The 24,809-nt window shown below is 35.8% G+C and overlaps 1 protein-coding gene across 5 annotated transcripts in view; it reads left to right on the top strand.

Annotated features, from left to right (window-relative positions):
- LOC117199119 (uncharacterized) overlaps positions 1-3,557 on the top strand; it is a 37,283-nt gene extending 33,726 nt beyond the window's left edge. For 4 of the 5 annotated variants that reach the window (XM_049700400.1, XM_049700399.1, XM_049700398.1 and 1 more), the window contains 2 exons: positions 954-1,049; positions 2,217-3,557. Coding sequence is in view for 1 of the 5 variants with exons in the window: in XM_049700401.1 (XP_049556358.1) it covers positions 2,217-2,248 (32 nt within the window). In the remaining 4 variants the exon portion in view is untranslated. The remainder of the gene's footprint in view (positions 1-953; positions 1,050-2,216) is intronic. The other variant, XM_049700401.1, reaches the window with a different exon arrangement.
- The last annotated feature ends 21,252 nt before the right edge of the window (positions 3,558-24,809 follow it).

Here is a 24,809-nt window from a genome sequence, read left to right as displayed (position 1 = left end):
TGTGTGAGATTTTGCCTGTATAGCTTTGCTTCCACCATTTGTCCTAGGGTTCTATCTGTCCGTTTTTTTTTTCCTTAATAATTATTTTTTATTTTAATAACTTTATTTTATTTTACCTTATCTTCTTTCTTTCTTTCTTTCCTTCCTTCCTTCCTTCCTTCCTTCCTTCCTTCCTTCCTTCCTCCCTCCCTCCCTCCCTCCCTCCCTCCCTGCCTTCCCTCATTTAGACAAAGAATCATCCCAAATTGAGGAGGTGGACTTTGAGAGCAAGATTTATGATTTTTTCCCCTTTTCCTCTTTTTGTGAGTGTGTATGTGTATGCTTCTGTATGAGATTTTGTCTGCATAGCTTTGCTTCCACCATTTGTCCTAACGTTCTATCCGTCCGTTTTTTTCTTAATTTTTTTCTTAATAATTATTTTTTAATTTAATAACTTTATTATATTTATTTTACTTTATCTTCTTTCTTTATTTCTTTTTTCCTTCCTTCCCTCCTTCCTTCCTTCCTCCCACCATCCCTCCCGTCCCTCCCTCCCTCCCTCCCTCCTTTCTTTCTTTCTTCCTTTCCTTCTTTCCTTCTTTTCTTCTTTCTTTCTTCCTTCCTTCCTTCCTTCCTTCCTTAAATTAAATTCAATATAGATATTTAAATTTAAGGTAAGATTAAATTATAATTTGAAATTATATGTGGAGTTTTATTTCCTAAAGAATATTTTGGAAATTTCAACTCCTATTTTAACTTATATTTTCAGAGAAGGTATTTGGTCCAAATGAAGAATATCTTCGATTATTGTTCTTCTATTGCAAGCAAAAAAGGATTTATACTTCTTTTCATGAAATATGGTTGTTTGACAACAGAAGGATAAATATTTTATATTTTTAGAAACAACAGTCAGGCTACTGATATTCTTAATGAGTTTTAATAAATCTGAATGCTTCTTATCATCTACTCTTTAGCTGGTACCTGAGGAGTTGTATACCTCCGGGAAGATATGTGCTCCAGACCCGTAAATATGCAGTTCACAGAGCCCACCACCAGAGGACAATAATGAAGTAAAATCTTGAAACCATGTAGTGAAAATAGTGGGAGTTTAAATAAAAGCAACATTTCACAGTATGCTTTTCTGACCAATGTTATATCTAATACCCTAATGGATTATATGTACATGGATTCTGAAAAGTCAGCAGCACACTTCACTGGTCAATTTCTATGATAAGGGGAACGGAATTTGAGTGTAGAAAAACAGTATACTTACATCTTAAAATTCCACCCCTACAGAATCTACTCACTATTGAAAACTGGTAAGAATAATAGCTTTCTGTGTCTCAGTGACCAGTTAACATTTTCAAGAGTAGAATTTATCTTCCTATGATGCTCAAATACACAGGAAAAATGCATATCTAGGACAATGGATAAACTCTATATGACATGTGAAAATAGTTATTCAAATGGAAAAAGTATAAGATCTACAAGGCAGTTTTATATGCATTAGTGTGGATATATACATAAAGAAGGTCTAAGAAACATAAAAATCACTTCCAGGAAGCAATTTTAGGTAGAAGAGAATTAACATGGATGAGGAAGAAAAGAGAGTTGGTTTTAAAATAGTTTCATTGACTTGTTTTTTTTTGTTTATTTATTTGTTTTATTTATTTGGTCTTTGGAATATAAGAAAACAGTGGCTTTCAGATCAGTATCCCAGTGGAACAAAGGGACCGAGGTCTATCCTGGAGCCTAGCCATTGTTTGACTATTTTGTAATAATACTGGTGAAATACAGCCAAATCATTTGAACTAAAAGCATCCTCTCTGACAAACTTAAGACACCAACATTATATATTAAAGAAAGTAAAGAGAGAATACTGTTTTCTTTAGAGAGAAAATACAGAACCTGGACCAAATCAATAATGTCAGCAAACCTCATGGGTATAAAATATTCTGCTGCCTGTCATTTAGAACATGCCTCTAGAAGAGGGAAACTGGGCGATAATTTCCCCAGATTTTATATTTAATTCAAATATTTTAGATAAGAGGGATCTCTAGTAAAACATTGTATTATTGATTCTTTCCAATATGATAGCTCAGAGGAGTTCCTCTTTCCTTCTCAAATACATATGGGGAAATGGAGGTGGGTGTGGGTTAGAGGAACTATCTAAATAGAGCATAATAATCAACAGTTTGTTTTTTAAAAATAGAAATTTCTATTCAAATTGTTTCCAGAGACAGAAACACACAGAGACAATTCCATGTGACAACAGTGAAAGAGACCAGAGTGATGCAGCTGCAAATCAAAAAACTGCCAACACCAGTGATTGATGGCCACCACCAGAATCTGGTTAAGACAAAGAAGGATCCTCCCCTTGAGGCGTCAGAAAGAACATGGCCCTCTCAACACTTTGAGTTTGAACTTCTGGCCTCTAGAGCTGTGATAAAATAAATTTCTGTTCTTTTAAGCTAACAAGTTTGTGGTATCTTGTTATGGTAGCCCTAGAGATGACAGTATTTGATTCCTGAGCTGGCAACTGTATTTTGACTATGTAATGACTATTCCAAGATAATCAACAGACACAAAGATAAAGGCAAAACTGAGACTAAGCCCAGTTCTTTTTATTCCCAGAATAATAAATGATTTTTTAATTAATTTAGATCTCTTTGTCTAACCCCTCTGCTTTTCAGAAGAGTATGTGGGACCAATCAAGTATTAATATGTTATACTTTCATTTTAATTCATCTCAAATTATTTCTAATTCCCCTTATGAGTTCTTACTTGACCCATGAATTATTTAGGAATATATTCTTTAATTTCCATTTGTGATTTTCAACAAATTTCTTTCTGTTAACGATTTCTTATTGCATTCTGTTGTCATTTGAGAGCACTCTTTGTATTGTTTATATCCTTTAAAATGTACTGAAATTTGTTTTATGGCCTAGCATATAGTATATCCATGTGCATTTGAAAAGAATGTATATTGTGATGCTGTTGGGTGGAATGTTTTATAGATGGCTGTTACGTCTACTTGATTGATAGTGTTGTTCTAGGTTTTTATTTTCTTGTTGATTTTCTGTCTGTTCTGCTATTGAAAGAAGGGTATTCAAGTATCCAACTATTATTGTAGAACTGTCTGTTTCTCTTTTCCGTTGTGTCGATTTTGCTTCATTATATTTTGAAGTTCTGTTCTTAGGTGCATATAAGTTTATAATTATTATGCATTCTAGATGGAATAATCATTTTATCATTTTAAAATGTCTTTGTCTCTAGTAAAAATTTTCGTCTTAAAATATATTTTTTTCTGATATTTTCTTAGCCAGTCCAGCTTTGTTGTTGTTGTTTTGTTTTTTTGTTACTGTTATGGTATATCTATTCCAACCCTTTTACACTTCACCTATATATTTTCTTGACTCTAAAGTGGGTCACTTGTAGGCAGCATATGTTTGGATCATGTTTTTCATTTTTTTATCCAGTCTGAAATTTCTGTCTTTAGATGGAATGTTTAACATTTTTATATTAAATGTAATTAATATTTAATTTTGTAATTTTTATATTAAATGTAATTCATGTAGGATTTATGTCCAACATTTGAGATTTATTTTCCAAGAGTCACATTTTTTTCCCTAATTCCTCTTCCTCTATTACTGACTCATTTGTTGTTGCTGTTGTTAAAGAGATTTTTTTAGTGTAAAATTTCAATCCCCTTATCTTTTACTATATTTTTGAATTATATTCTTAATGCTTGCTCTAAGGATTACAAATAGCATCTTAAGTATAAGCATCTATGCTTGATTAATTAATACCAACTTAATTTCAATAGTATAAAAAACTTTTCTCCTCCTTTACATTGCCCTCCTTTGTGCTGTTACTGATATAAAAATTACATCTTTATACCTTATATGTCTATAAACAGTTATAATTATTACTTTATGTTGGTGCCTTTTAAATCAGATAGAAAAAAAGTTAGAATAAAATACATTTATATTATTTTTTATATTTACCTCTGCAGTTACCTTTCTTGATGTTCTTTATTTCTTCATATGGATTTAAGTTACTGACTTATGCTTTTATTTTTGTCTGAAGGGCTCACTTTAGTAGTTCTTGTAGCACAAGTCTGATAGGAAAAAATTCTCTTAAGTTTTTAATAAAAGTATTGAAATTTTCATGTCATCCTTCTGCAATAGCCATGGTAATCTCGGCATCATACCAACTCTAGTAGATATGTTGCTGAAGTGAGCATTTAGTGTCTACTCTTATATGGTACAAAATTTAAAGTGTTAAAGATTATGAAGCTATAGACACAGGTTTACTTGTTTAGAGACCATTTCAAGAGCATATTTGGGCAATGCTAATATTGGCATTTCAAATTCAGTGCTACCATGTAGCAAGATAAAATAGATGAACCTCAAGTCATGATATTTTTTCCTGATAATATAAGGTTAAGGTTAATTATCAGCTGTCACATTTTTTCCTGTATTTTTTAGTTAGCTTTTAACTTAGCATAAGTGAAATGAAAGGACGGTAAGTTTTGCATTAATTCCTGACCCAAAACAGAACTTTTGAAGATGAAAGTCCATTAACAGAGCTGTGTGTTTCCTGTGAAAAATAAATCTGGCCCACCCCCTGAAAAATTCATGAATGTTTTACAAATTGTATGTTCAGGAAGCTATTCTAGCCTTCTATTTAATAAAAAAAACAACAACACTATTTAGAAATATTTATTTCCTTCATGTAGTACCAATATACATGTTATTTAGAAAATTTATAGTGAATTTTGGTTTGCTCATCTTCTGAAAAACTAAGAAAACACACACTTCTGAGAATTTCAGCCTTATTTCTACATAAGTTATCTAATCTATAAAACATTATGCATGCTTTGGATAATCATCTAAATAATTACTATTCTAGCCTTTTAAATGGTTTCAGTGCACACATAATTTTCTCTACCTACACCCCCATTTTTCCCAGTTAAATTGATTAAGTGATATTTTTTCTTTAGTCACTTATTATATTTAGGTATGTTTAGGCCTCCTCTTCTGAACTCATTTCCTGGTAACAAAGAAATAAGGCATAGATGCTGTTTCTGACTCCCAGGAAGTTTAGGTTCTGGCATGCTGGACTAGGCAGGGCCTAGCATCACCCTATTTATGTGGAATATGTGGAACTGGTGAGCTTCTAAACATCTCAAAGAGACATTTAACAAGACTGAAGTTTCTGGAGAGAGAATGTATTTTATTGCCATCATTTAATTTCACCATATGTCTAGATAATTCATGCTTTTGGTGCAAAATTCAAAAGTAACAGTGGTGGGCTTCCCTGGTGGCACAGTGGTTGAGAGTCCGCCTTCGGATGCAGGGGACACGGGCTCGTGCTCCGGTCCGGGAAGAGCCAACATGCTGCGGAGCGGCTGGGCCTGTGAGCCATGGCCGCTGAGCCTGCGCGTCCAAAGCCTGTGATCTGCAACGGGAGAGGCAACAACAGTGAAAGGCCCGCGTACCGCGTAACAGTTGTGAATGAAAAGTAATTATTTTATACAGTTTTCCTGAAGCCACCCATTTCCCCCTCCTAAAGGTAATCATTTTTACCAGTTCCTTTTATATTTTTCAGGGGCAGTTTAGGCATATATTAACATGTGCTATATAGAGGATAATTCGTCTTATTAGGGTAAATTCGTGTGCTTTTTTTTTTTTTTTTTTTTTCCTGAATTGTAGTATGCCGGAATCTGAAGTCTCTGGCAAGAGGAGAGTTAAAAAGAGAGAAGCTGGGGCTTCCCTGGTGGCGCAGTGGTTGAGAGTCCGCCTGCCTATGCAGGGGACACGGGTTCGTGTCCCGGTCCGTGAGGATCCCACATGCCGCGGAGCAGCTGGGCCCGTAAGCCATGGCCGCTGAGCCTGCGCGTCTGGAGCCTGTGCTCCGCGACGGGAGAGGCCGTAACAGTGAGAGGCCCGCATACTGCAAAAAAAAATAAAATAAAATAAAATAAAAAAAAAATAAAGGCGTTGTCTGCACTGATTCCATCATTACCATTGAAAATGTTTATCTGCCAAATGAAAAAGAACAGTACAAATTAGAAACACTGATACATTCAGTGTATCTGTATCTGACATTCATTTAGAAGCTAGTTCTCAAATTGTCATCACATTTACCACATAAAAATTACAAATGATTTCTTTGGAGACCTAAGGCTATTTCTAAATTCAAGATGTTTGGACAACTGTAGATAAAGTTTCATTATCAGACTGAACTAAATATGCTGTAGTTATGAATAAATCAGAATGATTTCTGCTCTGTGAACTTATTAATGTACTCAGACCAAGCATCAGGAAACACCATTCTTCAAAATTATACAAGTGTATTTCTCAGCCAAAAATGTAAAAAATAATGTTTGAAAATCAAGGTTAAGGATTGGTTGGATGATGCTTCTGTTTCTATCATCTGATTGTTTCCATCTTTATTCTGTTCTATGAAACACAGACTAGGCTTGTACTTCCACAAGGCCTGTGTTTCCCCATTTATTAGCACTTATCACACTTGAAATTATTAGTTAAATATCTATTTTCTCCAATAAACAATAGGTTCATTAGGCCAGGGACCTCTGCTGTCTTATTTTCTTCTGTAGGTCTACACTATCATATTAGGTGCCAAAGAATATTTGTTGAATGACTGAGTTAATTAATGATAAATGAATGGAGAAGCCTACTTTCTCAGGCTGACAACTGAACTAGAGAATGGAAGTTGGAAAATTTGAATTGAATTTCCACAATTTTTATATAGTGATAATTTGTTTAAAATTTGGCATGCAAACTGTTATATACAATAGAGTTAACAAAAATTAGTTAGAGAAAAATTAGAGAAAAGTGATGTCAGAGGGAGCTGAAGATGTAGATTTCAAGTTACCTGAGTCCTAGGAAAAGTGAGAACCAAAAGAAATTTATATTCTCTATTTAAGTATTTAAGAAACAGAACTTAAGAATTTATCAGTATACTGAATTATTATGATTCCTAGACTAATCATAATTCATTCAAATGACATATGAGATGCAGCCCTCTCAGAATATTTACCATGTTAATCAAATGAAGAATTACACTGAAATTCGAGTTTACTTTTCCACTATAACAAAATTTTGTACTTAGGTAAAGATGAGATTGACATTTTGGAGAACTGTTTCCTCAGTACAGAAAACTTTTGCTTATTTTACATTTTGTGTTCTTAAAGTGATTTTCTAATATTTTCTTTTTATATACTGATATTTTATTTGTAAAGAATATGTAAAGTTTCCCTGTAGGCATGACGAACATGACTAGAATGCTATATAGCAGTGCTTTAGATATAATCTAAAAATTGTCCTTATGTGCAATAGCAGAGACCAATGATTCATGAAATTGCTCAGTGTTGGGCATAATCCTTCTTATAGAACTAATAGTTTATATGAGACATTTTTCTTCAAACGTTGAAATCAAAATATAAACTCTACTCAGTATGTCAGCATTTACATTAAAATGATTTTTTTACTCATGGGAAAAGCTTTAATTAAGTGTATTTAAAAGTTTGGAAGTCAGCAGGATGTCCATCACTGTGAACAATTTAAATGTTTCTCTCCCTACTTGGTTTGGAATAAAATAAGAAATGGGGAAAAAAAAATACTCAACCCAGGAGGAAGGTCCTTCTTTTGCCTACCAACAAAGCTATTAACTTATCTGCAGCTGTACCAGTATACTCAGCTCCCCTTCTCTGAAAGGGAAGAAATGTCCATTTCCTACCAAAGGCTATTGCTCTCTTTGTGCTCAGGGTCCCATCCCATTTCACCACTCAAGATTCCACTTTTGAAACTAGCTCGTTTTGTCCTGCATCATCAATTTCTTCCTTTATGCTTGATTATTCTCCAAAATACCTAAGTATATCCTAATATCTCTCATTTTATTGATTTTTAAAGCATATATTAGTAACTTTCATTCTGCCAAAAAAGTTTCCTTTGTTTAAAATCTCTGTCCATAAAATCAATGTCTCTTCTAACAATCACTGTGGGATACAAGAAAACAATTTCATATCTCCTTAGATGAGGTTTTCCTTGAGTATCCAAAGTAAGAACCCTCCATTCTTTTCTATCATGCCTCATTGTTAATTTCCTTTATTTTACCAATTACTATCTGAACATATTATAATCATTTTATAACTTGTTCATTTAATCTTTCTCCTCAAAGGAGCATGTCGACTCTTTGAGGCAGATCCTTTAACTCTCTTGTTCATCCCTATATCTTAAACTCCTAACAAAGCTCAGAACATAGTGGTTACCTAATATGTGTGTATAGAATGAATGAAAGACCTATACCACTTCCTTTAGAAGAATTAACAGTCAACCCTAAGTAACTGTGCAAAAGAGGCAAAATGTCTTGTTGCCACTTGCATTTCTCTATCCTTCCTCCCTTCTTTCTTATAAATACCTTATACCCTCTTGCTTTTTAGTGTAATATTCTACCCAGTATTTTGCCCTTTAGACAGACTTTATTCTCCAAATTAATCACTTATTTCAATAATTACTCAACTCAAGTAGTCCATGTACTTTAGAGAATGTTATTTAATTAATTCATAATGAAGCAGAAATTAAGATTTGTATTTTCTTCCCTGCCTGATTTTCCAAGTACATCTTAAGTTATGTAAAGGAGCAATCATTTTGTGGTTGGCAGGAAATCAGGCTCTGTCTGGTTCTCCAAACATCTTCACTAATTCCCAGAGAAATCTGTGTAACTGTTCCTCAAACAACTTTTACTGCTTCTTCCACTATCATGTAGTATTGGTTTGGAGAATAGGTACTAAATTTTCTAAAACTACTTTCATCATCTTTACCCTTCCAAACCTTATTCTTCTCCTGCTTTTCTCATCTTTATTAATGGGACCATCATCTATCTTGATGATATAAATGACCATCATGATATGGCTTTGTTGCTCAAGGCACAAAAATGTTATCAACTTCTTTCACTGCCTACATATTTAGTCACCAAGTGCTGTCAGTCGTACCCAAAAAATAACATGAAATCCATCCATGTTTTTCTTATTTACATTTCTACTTCTTCATTCTTAGTTGAGGACGTTGAACTTTGCCAGTGAGTTAAGCCCTCTTCCACACAACTCCTTCTCCAAACAGCTAGTATGATCTTGCTGAAATGCCAATTTTCAGGCTACTTCTACATATAACAAGAAAATAATTCCTTAAGGATCTAGCCCTCGCCTTCCTTCTAAAGTGAACTCTCAACTTTGCCATATAGAGAATATGGTAATTATAACTAAAACATCAATTTTATTGAGGATTTACTCTGTTCCACGTGGCATTCTAAATATTCTACCTGAATAATCTCATCTATTTCTTATAATAACACACTAAGAAGAAAGTATTATCATTAAAATAAATTTTAAAAGGGATAAAGTAAAGCCTAGAGAGGTTAAGTAATTTTCCCACACTGGTTAAGGGAACCAGGATTCAAACCCAGGCTAGTCTGCCTCCAGAACTCACATTCTTGTTAAAAACATTTTTTAAATTGAAATATATTTGACATATAACACTGTGTAATGTCAAGGTGCATGACATGTTGATTTGATACATTTGTATACTGCAGTATGATTGCCATTGTAGCTTTAGCTAGCACCCCTTTGACATCAAATAATTATCATTTCTTAAAGACCACACTCTACAGTGTCTTGCTATTTCCACATTAAACAAACAAACAAAAAGGCTCTGTTGTCTCTTGTCTCTATCATCATTGCCGTGCAAAGAATCTTTGGCTTAGAGAGGGTAGATAAATTTCTCAAGTTTGCAATTCTAGTAAAATTATAAGTTGACCCTGAACCCAGGTTACTCTGAATCCACCTTGCTGTCCCTCTTCTGCCCTTGGACTCTCTGGCCCCTAAGATGAGATGGAGAGCCCCACAAACACTCCATCTTCCAACATATTGTTGATCACGGACTACAATTAGAGACTTTGTTAAATGCCTTGTGGGCTATACGTGACAATGTTCAAGAAAGGAACGATGCTATAGGAGGATGCTGGCTATTTCCTTCTCTCCAAATTCCGTCTCTATCAGCAGTTTATAGTCAATCTGGGAGAACATCAAACCTATGCAATTTTCTTTTGAACTATGAAGAGAAAACTTTAATTTGTATGAAGTAAAGCATGTGATTAAAGCATGAAATTCTTTCCAGTCGTGACGATGATAAATGTTTGAAACGAATTAGTCTGCATACCACATTAATGCAGTCATCCCAATGGCCAATAGCAAGGAACACTTCAATGGTTCAAGTGCACCCGTGAGTGGTTACACAACCTGCATGTAGATTCAGAAACAGCTTCTGTTTTGAGTGACGATCAAGAGGTGCTGAAATTCGATAGGACATTGTCATTATAAGTCAGATCTGGCAAATGCTTTAGTACCCAACACAAACTACAACTCTAAAATTCTTTTACTTTTTTCCCCCAAGGCATAGAGTGTCAGAAGATATTTTAGACATTCCTTATACTGAAAAAAAAAGTAAACACATCTGAACATATCTGTGGGCTAAAAATTAGCCTACAGATTTTTTTCTGTTGTTGATCACAGACCATATAATTTCAAATAAACAATAATAAAAACAGTATGCAATAGTTCTAACCCATGATCTACATTAAAGATCAGTTAATTTTGAAAGTATATTTATTACAAGAGGTATGAATCATAAATATCCTTTGGCACAATAGATAAATATATACTTTTATAGTAACTAAACCTCCTCTATCTTGGTAGAAAGACAAGCTTAACTATTGTTATTGGTATGGACAGACATTCATTCTATAAATATTTAGGCTCTGACATTCGAAGTATGTAACTGAGAAGAGCAAAACCCAGTCCTGTTGATGAACTGAATAAACTGAGGAAGACATAAACATAAGCAAGGCAGTTTCTTTATTGCATTATGTTTTATTTACTTTTAGACACTAGGTATGAATAAAGCCACAGGTGTCCCGTCTCCCACTATGCTTTCACTGGAGAGTATGTCTTTCTGGCTCTTCTGTTTCTACAATAACATTATTCAAAAGATAAACGTATTTCATTTTTATTAACTAGGAAGTAACTTAATATGGACGATTTGAATAATTCTTTATGAAAATATATCTTTTATGACAAATACGTTGCTTAAAGTGTTAGGGTCTGATACGTGACAATCTAAACCATTATTACTCATTGCAAAATGTTCAAATGCAAGTTCTACCTGTATCAAGCTGAAGCCTTCCTTACTCCCAATAATTCTCCCATTAAGATACAAACATAATCCTGCCAATTCCAGAGGCAGAATATATGAACAGAGCCATCTGTTTAAAGCAGTACTACTGCTGGGAAAACACAAGAACATAAGAAAAAATCTCTACTGGAAGGAAAAGGCAAATAGCAAAAATAATGAACTTTAAAGTTAGAGACAGAGAAAAACTCTCTTCAAACATGACATAGAGGGCTTCCCTGGTGGTACAGTGGTTAAGAATCTGCCTTCCAGTGCAGGGGACACGGGTTCGAGCCCTGGTCCGGGAAGATCCCACATGCGGTGGAGCAACTAAGCCCGTGCGCCACAACTACTGAACTTGCACTCTAGAGCCCGCAAGCCACAACTCCTGAACCTGCGTGCCACAACTACCAAAGCCCATGTGCCTAGAGCCCATGCTCCGCAACAACGGAAACCACCACAATGAGAAGTCTGCGCACCACAACGAAGAGTAGCCCCCGCTAGCCACAACTAGTGAAAGCCCACGCACAGCAATGAAGACCCAACACAGCCAAAAATAAATAAATAAAATAAATAAATTTTTTTAAAAAATCAGTTTTTAAAAAAAAGATGATATAGACAACTATGTATGCACAGAATTGGTGGAAAAGAATTCAGAATAAAACACTCAAGAAAAATCATAATTACTGTATTTATTGTCAGTGATAATAAAAAAGCCTTCTTTTCCAAAATAAAATCTTGGAACATCTGTTTACTGATATGGATGTCATGTTGTGTTTCACTGGATGTTTCTTTGTTATAAGTGTTATCAATATGATCAAGAAATAATTAGAGCAAATATAAACTTAAATGCACTAGGTTAAATGTCACGTGTGTTGGCAAGCTACTTCCATTATGACTGACAGCAGATCTGATGCTTTCTCATGCTACCGCATTCATGGCCCAGGTTGATTCTGTCAAGCACGGTGTTTTTCTCTCACAGCTCCACATTTCCACAATTTAACACATTCCAAGGTAGACGAGATCATATGACACATGAGTAACATCACCACCATCACCCACATGATTTTTCTTCTGCAGCTTTTATACTCAACTTGAGTGTAGGCCTCCTGCAGGCAGGAACAGGGACTATTTTGTAGAGGCTCCCTGTTCCATGTCCATTACCTAATACAGTGCTTGGTACAGGGCAGGTGCTGAATAAATATTTGTTGAATGGTCAGATGAATGAGTGAATACTATTACAAGTTGATAACATCTAATTCCTTTCAAATACTTATAATATTGTTTCAATAAAATAATAAAAAACAGAAACTGAAAGCCCCGTACTAAACATTTATTCCAATTTTTCACTCAGATGAAAAACTCCATAACAACAGCAACAGCAACCTCTTTTGTGTCAGTACTATGCTAATTGCTATGCATACAGTAGAAATATTTTTAAATTAATTTTTACTGGAGTATAGTTGCTTTACAATATGTTAGTTTCTGCTGTACAGTAAAGTGAATCAGATATATATATATATATATATATATATATATATATATATATATACCCTCTTTTTTGGATTTCTTTCCCATTTAGAACTTTTAATACCAGTATTGAGGAGGTAGATACAATTATTTTCCTTTTACAAATGGGGAAATGAGGTATATAAAGTTTAAGACACATGTGAATGGCCCACAGCTAGCCAGTGGTAAAGCCAAAATTCTAACCACTGCTGGAAAAGCTCAAATATCAAGTCAAATTAAGTTTGGCTGAGATTAAAAGAATCCAAGGCTGGTTTGGCAGCTGTTCTCTACAAAATTTTTAGGAACCAAGATTCCAATCACATTACTGCTCTAACATACCTGGGCTGTGTCTTTTATCCTCAGATACTAAAGCAATATCTCTCTTCCAGGGAGCAAAATGGAGGAAGAATCAAAAAGAGTAGTAAGGAATACCTGACAACCATGTCTTAAGGAAGACTCCTGGAAATTGACACATTTTCTTAAATCTCCTTGACCAGAAGTTAGTCACTATTATGAGTTGAATTGTGTCCTTCAAAATTCATGTCCAAGTCCTAATCCTCGGTACCTCAGAATATGACTTCATTTAAAACTAGAGCCATTGAAGATGTAATTAGTTAAGATGAGGTCATACTGGAGTAGAGTGGGCCCCTGGTCCAATATGACTGGTGTCTTTATAAAAAGAATGCCATGCACAGAGCCAGGCATGAACACAGGAAGGGCACCATGTGAAGACTGGAATTAAGCTGCATAAGCTGAGGAAGTACCAGATGCTAGGAGAGAGGCCTGGAACAGATCTTTTCCTGGCAACTTCAGTAGGAGCATGGCTCAGCTGACACCTTCATCTTGGACTGCTAGCCTCTAGAACTGTGAGACAATATATTTCTGTTGTTTAAGCCACTCAGTTTGTAGTATTTTATTAAGGTAGCCCTAGCAAACCAATACAGTAACCTTTAAGTTGGTATGGAAAAATTTAGTTTTTTTGTGCTATGTTTAGTTAAAATTTTGAAAAAAAGAAAATGATTATTGTAGGACAACAGGCAGTCTCTGCCAAACTATGCAACACTCTGAGAGGTGGTCTCAGCATGTCATTGAATCTGTCACTATTAATTGTGAAAGGTATATTATTACATTATATTTTGAACTACTTAGAAATAAAAAATGCTAGCAATTTAACTATGATAAGTCACCTACTATAAGGTGCATCCTTATTTCAGAGATGTTAAATATGAAAAAAAAAATGGGCATCTTAGAATCAATGAAATATAGTAAATGTTCTATAGACAATTTAGTTATAACAGTAAACACAGAAAAGAAATTGTTTACATGAGCTATAATTCAATATTTTACATTCTAGCTTATATAAAACAAAATGACTTGTCTTACTACAGGAATTTTTAAAGTTTATATAAGATAATAAGCTACAAAGGATATAAAAATATCCAAATGGATATGGATATAGATATAAATATATAAAAATAAACCTGTTCTTTGATTAACTTTGTTCAAAATACTTCCACTAGATTAGTGGAATGTAGGATTGTGGTATTATATATTCCCTTTAAATCAATGTAATATTTGGTATCAGTTATGCTTATTCTACAAAGAAAGGATAATTTGGGGTGGTGGCTTCATGAAAGAAATGTAATGCTCCTTTTTCTAGCAAATAAAAAATAATTGTACTGCTTTAATTGAGAATAATATAAAGAGGGTCTAATAAGTGAGATAAAAACTGTAAAATCAAATGCAGTAATAATTTCCTTGTTTAAACATTTTGCTTTTATTTTCCTTTTCTCTATGAAACTCAGTCACATTTACTTGAATTATTGTTCTCATTATGTATTGGCTAAATTTCTTTAGACATAACTGGAATTTTTCATTTTAGTCCCAAAGGAAAATGTTAATTGCATGTCTCCATGACAAGTTGAATTATTAAGACATATATTACTAGATCATTCTACACCTGTCTAATTTTAGAGAATCTGATCAAGAAACCCAATTTCTTAGATGTAGCTGAGATCTAAAAAAAATGCAAAGCATCTGTTTCACAATTAGCAAGGAACAATGTAAGGATGAGTTAACTTGCTAAACCAGGGGCAGAGAAAATAAACCAGAGTCTCCCACTGTGCAAGCTTTGATGATTTTACATTTGTGAACCCATAACTGAGTTTAATTCAGCAACTGACCTGTGAAACAGCACCAGTTATTAATATTAATAACTATTATAGTATTCAGAATATCCCCACAGTATTACAGAGCACAGTAAAACCAATTTGAGATTCAATTACATCAATAAACAGCTAAAACATTAGTAAAGATATTTGCTAACACAAAGAAGGAAATGCTTAGAGTCTAAAGAGGGCATTTGCAAGGCAAGGAGCTGGGCTGCCCATAAGGCTTGCTGGATACTGTTGCTTTAAGCAAAGCAGCCTCTAGCCAGATATATTTGGGGGGAGGTGGAGTCAAGTGGCCATAATAATTTCAATAAAGGGAGGGGACAGGGGAACAGTCAAATGTGTTTAGCAAAATGGAGGTGATAAGTAATTCATTCTAATAATTTAAATTAGGTATTTGTAAAACTAAAAGAAGACAAGATAAAAACAAGGACACTGGAAATATAGAACAACTTAAGAGCTCTAGACAGCAAGAGATTCACTTTCAGCAGAAATTCATTTTATATAAAAAATTTAAATCATAAAATTATTATCAAACTTTTTGTCCTGAAGACTTTGAGTCAAGAAAAGTAAAAAAGGACTTTTCTCCCATTTTAATAAGTAAATTCAGTTCTTAAAATACCTAACAAAGAACAAATTCAGCAAAATTTCTTTTGGCACCTGGCCTGTTAGTGAACCTCTTCCTACTTTCTGAGCAGCTCAATCCTAACTCCATTTTCTTTAAAGATCATCTAAAATGTTTTAAACTTTTGTGTGGTCTTTCCTGATCTCCATGAGGAAATACACGCTCTCTAGATGGTATTTTTCCATTTGTACTTCATCTCCAAGATCACTTAAATGCTTGACTTATCTACATTCTAGATCAGGAGTTGGCATAGTTTTTCTATGAAGGCTAAATATTTTAGGCTTCACTGGCCGTTTGGTCTCTTTCACAGTTACTCTGTTATTTTAAGGTGAAAGCAACCATAGACAATACACAAATGAAGGAGCATGGCTGTGTTCCAATAAAACTTTATTTATGGACACTGAAATCTGAATTTCATATAATTTTCACATGCCACAAGTATTATTCTTCTTTTAATTTCATTCTCAATCGTATAAAAATGTAAAAATCCTTTACTCACCGACCATACAAAAACAGGTGGCAGACCAGATTTGGCCCACAAACCGTGGCTTGCCAACCTGTGTTCTAGATTATGGGTTTTGTAACAAAAGGTATCTCCTAAACTCATCTTTACCACCCCTGCAGTACTTAATGAGTGCTTCTGTAAGTACCTGTCAAAGTGAATACTAGCATTATAGAGACAAGTGGCAGTGAATAAAAACAAAATGTAAAGCAAGTTCACCCTTTTGTCTACCTCCTCAAAATGTCTTTAAGCAGATAACATATTATTATCTTTCATACTGTCCTGTTCTTTCCCATTAAGCAGTTACCACAATAGTTAATAATGTATTTATTTGTGAGTTTTCATGTTTATTACTATATTAATTTCTGTCACTGATGTGATAAATTACCATAAACGTAGTGGCTCAGAGCAATACATGTTTTGATCTCACAGTTTCCACAGGTTAGCAGTCAGATGGGCTTGGCTGGGTCTCTGCTTAGAGTGGCACAAGGCTGAAATCAAGATGTCTACAGGACTGTGTTCCTTTATAAAATCTCTAAGGAGAGTCTGTAAGGGAGAATCTGCTTCTAGGCTCATGTTAGCTGAATTGAGTTCCATGCAGTTATAGGACTGTGGTCCCCATTTTCTTGATGACTGTTGGCTGTTACTCTCAGCTTCTAAAGTCCACTGCACTCCTTGACTCATGCCACCTTTGCCTTTAAATCTAGTAAGTGCAGATCAAGTCCTTTTCATGCTTCATCTCTCCTGTCTTTTCTTCTGCTCCTCATCTCTCTCACTTAAGCCAGGAAATATCCTCTGGCTTTTAAAGTTTCATGAGATTAGATGTTCTTACTCATATAGTCTAAGGTAATGTCCCCCTGTCAAGGTCAGTAACCTTATCACGTCTGCAAAGTCCCTTTGCCATGTAACATAACATTGTCATAGGTTTCAGGGATTACGGCATAGACATCTTTGGAGGGAGGCATTATTCAACATACCACAATTACCATCTATCCTGTTAGAGTGCTAGTTGCATGAGCAAAGGCCCTATCTCTTTTATCATTGCTGTTTACCAATGTCTGACATGCTTGCCAGACACATAACAATTGCTCAATAAATATTTCTTGAATTAAAGAAAGAATGAGTGAGCGAATGAATGAATGAATCGGTGGGTCTAGGATTAAGTAGAATGTTCTAACCTTGAGTCAAACATTTAGGAGCCTTGAGTGTATCTATGGGACAGTGGTTTAAAAAAGCACAGACTTTCACTTTAGGAAGACATGGAATCAGGACTTCCCTGGTGGCGCAGTGGTTGGGAATCTGCCTGTCAATGCAGGGGACACAGGTTCGTACCCTGGTCCAGGAAGATCCCACATGCCACAGAGCAACTAACCCCTGTGCAACAACTACTGAGCCTGCGCTCTAGAACCCGCGAGCCACAGCTACTGAGCCCGCATGTCACAACTACTGAAGCCCGCGCACCTGGAGCCCGTGCTCTGCAACAAGAGAAGTCACCACAATGAGAAGCCCGCGCACCGCAACAAGTAGCCCCCACTCACTGCAACTAGAGAAAGCCCGCGCACAGCAAAAAAGACCCAAAACAGCCAAATATAAATAAATAAGTAAATAAGTGTATAAAAGCAAACAAACAAACAAAAATAGATTATTAAAAAAAAAGACATGGAATCAAGTTGGAAATTTTACTGTCACTTATTAACTGAGTAACCTTAGGGGATATTCACCGAGAATCTCTGTGCCACAGTTTCTTCATATGAAAAATGGGAAATCAAAATCTCTTCCTAAAAGTTATGCTGAGGATCAAATATGTATGACTGTGTGTCTAGTTCCTGGATATTACAGTGCCTAGCACATAGTAAGCACTTATTTTATTATAGCCATTATAAATGTTGCAGGTATTTTGAAGTCTTGGTAGTTGATGGAATTAACTTAAGTGGGAAGAAATAGAATAGAGGAGAGGAGGAAGGGAGGGGGGAAGAAGGGTAGGGTGGGGTCCAGAAGATGGAAGGGAAGAGAGAGGTCTCAGCAGAACATTGGCACCTATCAGTATTTAAGAAACAAGTAACTGAAGAGAAATAAGAATCAGTGACTAAAGACACAAGAGAAATAGAGAAGAGCACAGTCTTGCAAACAAAAGTGGAGGAGGACTTTGAAGGACAGAGTCATTAACAGTTTCAAATGCAGGGACAATAGCATGTAATGTAAAAACTGATGAGTCCATAACATTATTGGATAAAGAGGTCAGTGGTGACTCAGTAAGGAAGGTGAGGTATTGAGGAAGAGAGCAAAATGTAGTAGTTTGAAGGAGAAATGAAAGAGGAAAGAATGAGAAGGGAGAGAATGCAATGAGAAAGCATGGTCTATTCTTTCCAGAAGCTTAATTTTGAAGTAAAAAAGAAAGATGAGCCATAACTTGGGGAAAAGGCTTGACGTAAAGGGGAATTTGGGTTGTGCATGTGTTTATTTTACTGTTCTTCACTCGTTCCTTACCACAGCTATTTCAATCCCTTTCCTTCTTTTCATGCCCCTATCCTTTCTACCTTACCCCTGTTGATGAAAAAATTAATCAATAGTCCATCTAAGAAAGAAATGGAAAATTTTATCTGAGCTGACCTGAGAATTATGACCTGGGAGACAGTCTTTCAGAAAGCTCTGAGGCCTGTTCTGAAGAGGTAAAGGGGAAAGCCAATATATATGTGATTTTAGAGAAGGAGTCCATGCAATTGAGCACACATATTGGTAGAAGGTTACTGCTATTTGCAAGGGACAGATATATTAGTGAAAGGTTTTAGTGTTTTCTAAGTATAGGAAGATGCAAGAAACGGGGTTCACAAGATTTTCTCTGGAAAATATCTATCTGAGGGCCAGTTCTGCCAGTTTTCTCAGAGCACAAAGTGCTTCATCCTGATCTTTGCTCTGAATTCCTTTTAGGGTGTATTGTAGGTCAGCAACTTCAGTGGCTAATGACTTGATTCTTGTAGAACTGGATGGTAGGCAACATTCTTTATTTTATAATCCCTTCCCTTTTGGTCTTAATTTCAACCGAGGTCTGACAAGCATTTTGTGAGTGATTTGTCCCATGGCACTAGGAATGCTTATTCCCAGGTCAGGAGAGGATTTCATTAGTAAGCCACTCAATGTGCTATTACAGGACTAGGCTCTGTTAACAGTAGCCAAAAGCCCTTGGACGGTCTGTCTTACTAGTCTATTATGATCCAGGAAATGGTTCCCACTTATTGCTTCTTCCCAAATCTAGAGTTACACTGTTATAATCATTGATATTATTGAACTGTATATTTGGTCAATGGTCTCAATTTGCCTAGTCATCATTCTTTTTATCAGAGGCTTAGTCACACATTTGGTAATGCAAGAAGCAATAATCCTGTAAAATAAGCAGACTACAAGTAATATACCTAGTAACATTAATAAGGTCATAAGTTAAGTATTCAAGGGAAAATCTTCCATTGAGTGCGGCCCAGTATCTCCCCAGATCATCTAATCCAGTCTGCTCTGCACCGATCACTATCTTTAAGAGACATGATATGTTGGAATCATGCATAAAGTTCACCATACATACCTGCATGTACAAGGTGAGTGGTGGGTCATCATGCCCCCTTACAGGATTGAGAAAGGAATGTTATCTTCTAAGGAGTTACATGGCTGCTGTCAGAAGAAGAAAAATTTATCTTTATGGTTGAGCAGGTATTTCTGCCATTGGGGAGGTCTGGTTAACGCTCAATGCAGATGCACAATGCACACTAGAGGGGAGGTATGAGGCCTAAATGGGCAGAGAAAAATTTTATGTTTAACTTTTTCTTGTTTTCCTTTAAAATATGAATTTTATTTCATTACCCCGTCATGCTCAACAAAGAAGCTCAACCACTTCATGCAACATATAGGAACCGTCAGGTAGGAACTTTCTCAACTTCTCAGGATAACCTCCCTCCCACATCTCAACCCCCAAAATGCCTTACCTTCTGCCTTGCTAACACAATGCAAGTGATAAACCTTCCCATACCAGAATACTTGTCTTACTTGTGGTTTGAATCAGTGCCCTACTTGCCTTCTTACCATGATCTTGAATAATTATTAGCTCCTCTGTACCTCAGTTCCTTTCATTGTAAAGTGGAAGCAAAAACTCACTATGTTAATGTAGATTAAATAAGATAAGCATGTATACAATTTTTTTTTTTTTTTTTTTTTTGCGGTACGCGGGCCTCTCACTGTGTGGCCTCTCCCGTTGTGGAGCCCAGGCTCCGGACGCGCAGGCTCAGCGGCCATGGCTCACGGGCCCAGCCGCTCCGCGGCATGTGGGATCTTCCCAGACCGGGGCACAAACCCGTGTCCCCTGCATCGGCAGGCGGACTCTCAACCACTGCGCCACCAGGGAAGCCCCAAGCATGTATACAATTTTAATATAATGCCTGGTATTTAGTAGGCACTCAATATCTCTTCTCCCTTGCTTCTAATACCAAATGGTCTCTCACCTTGTTTGTTCCTTATTCTGTTATGCTTTTCCCCCTAAACTTTTGTCTTTCTCTAGCTTGGTCAATTGTTAGACTTTTACATTAGACACTTTCTATTCTCCCAGTATCCAAGGTTTACCAATTCTTTTCCATTTTTTTGTCTATTACATGCCCATTGTTCTTTCATCTCTTATAAGCTACCTCTGCAGTTCTAATCTTTTAGTCTTGCCCCACACCTTTTCAATCTCCACCTCTATTCATACTCTTATTACAACAGCAGTTCTGCAGCATTTCACTTGTGAACTCTACTCTTTCGGCCTTCCTACTTCATATAGTCCCCTTCTCTCACCACCTCCTTACTCTTTGACTTGACATCTTATAAGCAATAAATAGAATGTCACTTACTAGATATACGTCCCATGAGGAAAAGAACATTATCTGTTTTGTCCATTGCTGTATCCCTGGGACCTTGAAACTTGATTGTTTCTTGAATATTGAGTGAATGAATTAATGAACATGTCCCTGCCTTCAGTGACCTCTTCCCGAAGTCACCAAACTGCTTTGCCTAACTGCCTATCAAATTTGTATCTTTAGCTAAAACTTTGCTTTTGTGTTTCAAGCTACCTGCTTGATAGTTCCCCTTGAATATCTCCTCTTAAATTAGACATGACCCAAACTAAATTCAAGAACCCTACTTCCACGTCTCCATTGTTTCTTCTCCACAGCCCTCTAGCTCAATGAATCCATCTGTTGTTCTAACCAGTTTGGAGTCTTTTATAAGCTCATCTTATTCATTTCCCCTAACCAATCCTCACCAAATCTACAGACTTTGCAATTGCATATCTCTTGGCTCTGTACTCTTCTTTCCACCTCCTTTGCTAACATCTAGTAGAGCAATCACTATGTAGCCTGGACTTGTGCAATACTTGATTAACTTCTCTCCTCATACTCATGCCTAAGCCCTGTACAATCCATTCTCCATACAGTGATAAGAATAATATGTTTAAATGTAGATTTAATCATGTCACTCTCTTTTTCAAAACACTGGAACAAAATAATAAACATGGCCTATGAGGTTGTACATGATTGAACTCTTGCCTACATTACCAGCTTAATTTTTTCTACTCTGCTCAGCATTTGCATTCTCATCATTTTCTCTAGAGTTCATGCTTCTCCCTACCTTGGAATCTTCAGAGGTAGTTCTTTCATTCGTGCTTCTGCAATCAACTACACATCAGCTAGTTGTCTCTGCTTCAGCTGGTTATTTGGTTGTCAGCTGGGTATCTCAGCTCTCCTCCACAATCTCTTGCAGGCTATCCTTGTTCTATGGGCTTGTTCTGTGGCAGAGACAGGACCGAAAACAAGCCACAGGATGAAACCAAGCTCAAGGAGTGGAGAAATAGAACAACCACTGTTAGATGGGAGAAACTGCTGAATCACATTACAAACAATGCATGGATATAGGTTACCGTTATCTGGGGCCATCAATACAATGAATTGACACAGCAGCCAAATAGCAGAAAGAAATGTCAAATTTTTTCTCACCTTTAGATTAAAGTATAGGATATTGGTGGATGCAAATATAAATACATTAATATATACTTAATTGAGTATTGGAAGATATTTGTATCTCAAAACTTCTCCAAAGTAGTAGAAAAGTTTCCCTAATGATAAGGATAGAGGCTCTAGGAAAGTTTGGAATTAATATTTGGGAAGTGCAAAATGGCACTTGTTTTATCTTTAGGATTACGATAGTGATGGAATTTACCTGGGCCTTGAAAAAAGTACTCTAAACACCAGGGAAGTTTCAGGAGCAGTGCAGGAAGAATAAAACAACGAATAGAAGAGCTGATTTTTAGAGCAGGAGAAAGTCTTCAAGCGTTCCATATGTAGGTGATTTCTTCTGTGTCTCTTTATGCTCCAAAATTCACACATCTCTATTTTAAATAGTAGCACCAGGTACCTATCTTAATAGTATTTATTAAGGCTGAAACTTTACATTACTTTGTGTGGGTTTCTACACAGAGAGCAGAGGTTGCCTGCAATTTTTGCACTTCTTTGAGTATAAATATTTTATACATGAAGAGGATATATATTTGAATATATTATATGAAAAATAAATAATCTTATCACTCTGCTTAAGAAATACAACATTACTAGTTTATTGAAGCCCTATGCACACCTCTCACTCAGTGCGTCCTCTTTCTCCCACCACTTATTGTTCACAGGTATTATTTTCTACCATTGTGATTTTAGGACATACACATGTATTGGCAAATAAATAGTATTTAGTTTTATGTTATTGGACTTTACATAAACTACTCATTTTTTTAACATCTTTATTGGAGTATAATTGCTTTACAATGGTGTGTTAGTTTCTGCTTTATAACAAAGTGAATCAGCTATACATACACATATATCCCCATATCTCCTCCCTCTTTCGTTTCCCTCCTACCCTCCCTATCCCAACCCTCTAGGTGGTCACAAAGCAGGGAGCTGATCTCCCTGTGCTATGCGGCTGCTTCCCACTAGCTATCTATTTTACATTTGGTAGTGTATATATGTCCATGCTACTCTCTCACTTCGTCCCAGCTTACCCTACACCCACCCCGTGTCCTCAAGTCCATTCTCTACTTCTGCGTCTTTATTCCTGTACTGCCCCTAGGCTCGTCAAAACCTTTTTTTTTTTTCTTTTTCTTTTTAGATTCCATATATATGGGTTAGCATACGGTATTTGTCTTTCTCTTTCTGACTTACTTCACTCTGTATGACAGACTCTAGGTCCATCCACCTCACTACAAACAACTCAATTTCGTTTCTTTCTATGGCTGAGTAATATTCCATTGTATATATGTGCCACATCTTCTGTATCCATTCATCTGTCAAGGGACACTTAGGTTGCTGCCGTGTCCTGGCTATTGTAAATAGAGCTGCAATGAACATTTTGGTACATGACTCTTTTTGAATTATGGTTTTCTCAGGGTATATGCCCAGTAGTGGCATTGCTGGGTTGTATGGTAGTTCTATTTGTAGTTTTTTAAGGAACCTCCATACTGTTCTCCATAGTGGCTGTACCAATTTACATTCCCACCAACAGTGCAAGAGTGTTCCCTTTTCTCCACACCCTCTCCAGCATTTATTGTTTCTAGATTTTTTGATGATGGCGATTCTGACTGGTGTGAGGTGATACCTCATTGCAGTTTTGATTTGCATTTCTCTAATGATTAGTGATGTTGAGCGTCCTTTCATGTGTTTCTTGGCAATCTGTATATCTTCTTTAGAGAAATGTCTATTTAGGTCTTCTGCCCATTTTTGGACTGGGTTGTTTGATTTTTTGGTATTGAGCTACATGAGCTGTTTGTATATTTTGGAGATTAATCCTTTGTCAGTTGCTTCGTTTGTAAATATTTTCTCCCATCCTGAGGGTTGTCTTTTCAGCTTGTTTATGGTTTCCTTTGCTGTGCAAAAGCTTTTAAGTTTCATTAGGTCCCATTTGTTTATTGTTGTTTTTATTTCCACTTCTCTAGGAGCAAAAAGGATCTTGCTGTGATTTATGTCAAAGAGAAATCACTCATTTTTAACACTGCATAGCATACTAGTATTTGTGTAGATGTATATGAAGTCTCATACATATAATTTTATGTGTTCCTCTGTCAATGGCTATTTGGATATTTAGATTGTTTCCAGGCTTTTTGCTCTTATAAATAATACAGATGTACTCATTCATATCTTCTGGCATACATGTGCTACATGTGCAAGAATTTCTCCTAGGATTATAGCTAGCAAATGAATTTCACATGTTTAACATTACTAAACAATGCCAAATTGTTTCCCAGAAGTAGTCTTAAAGAAACAAATTCTCATCAGAAGTGTATAAAACTTGACCTTTTTCCACCAATACTTAGTTTTATTAGACTTCTTAATTTTTGTCACAAGGTTAGGGATAAAATAGTATCTCATTGTAGTTTTAATATGTGTTTCCACGGTTATTAATGAGGTTGAGGGTCTTTTCTTATGTTTACTGGTTCACATGTTTCATATGTTCAATATTTCATGAGTGTTTATGTGCTATTTTTTCCCACTGTTTTATCTCTACCCTGTATCATTTTGTTTTGTTTTCCTATTGCATAAATTAGATGATTTTTGGTAAGGTAAGTTCTGCTAGCAATTTATTTATTTGCAAATATCTTTCTTTGATCTTCTTTTAGAAAGTTTGTTGCCTAACGTACACAATTTTTGTTGACAATAACCTCTGGTGATGGTCAATTTTATGTGTCAACTTGACTGGACCTAGATGCCTAAATAACT

The sequence above is a fragment of the Orcinus orca genome, chromosome 17 (genome assembly GCF_937001465.1).
Source record: "Orcinus orca chromosome 17, mOrcOrc1.1, whole genome shotgun sequence".
Classification (NCBI taxonomy): domain Eukaryota; kingdom Metazoa; phylum Chordata; class Mammalia; order Artiodactyla; family Delphinidae; genus Orcinus; species Orcinus orca.
This window is presented reverse-complemented; position numbering and strand designations above follow the sequence as displayed.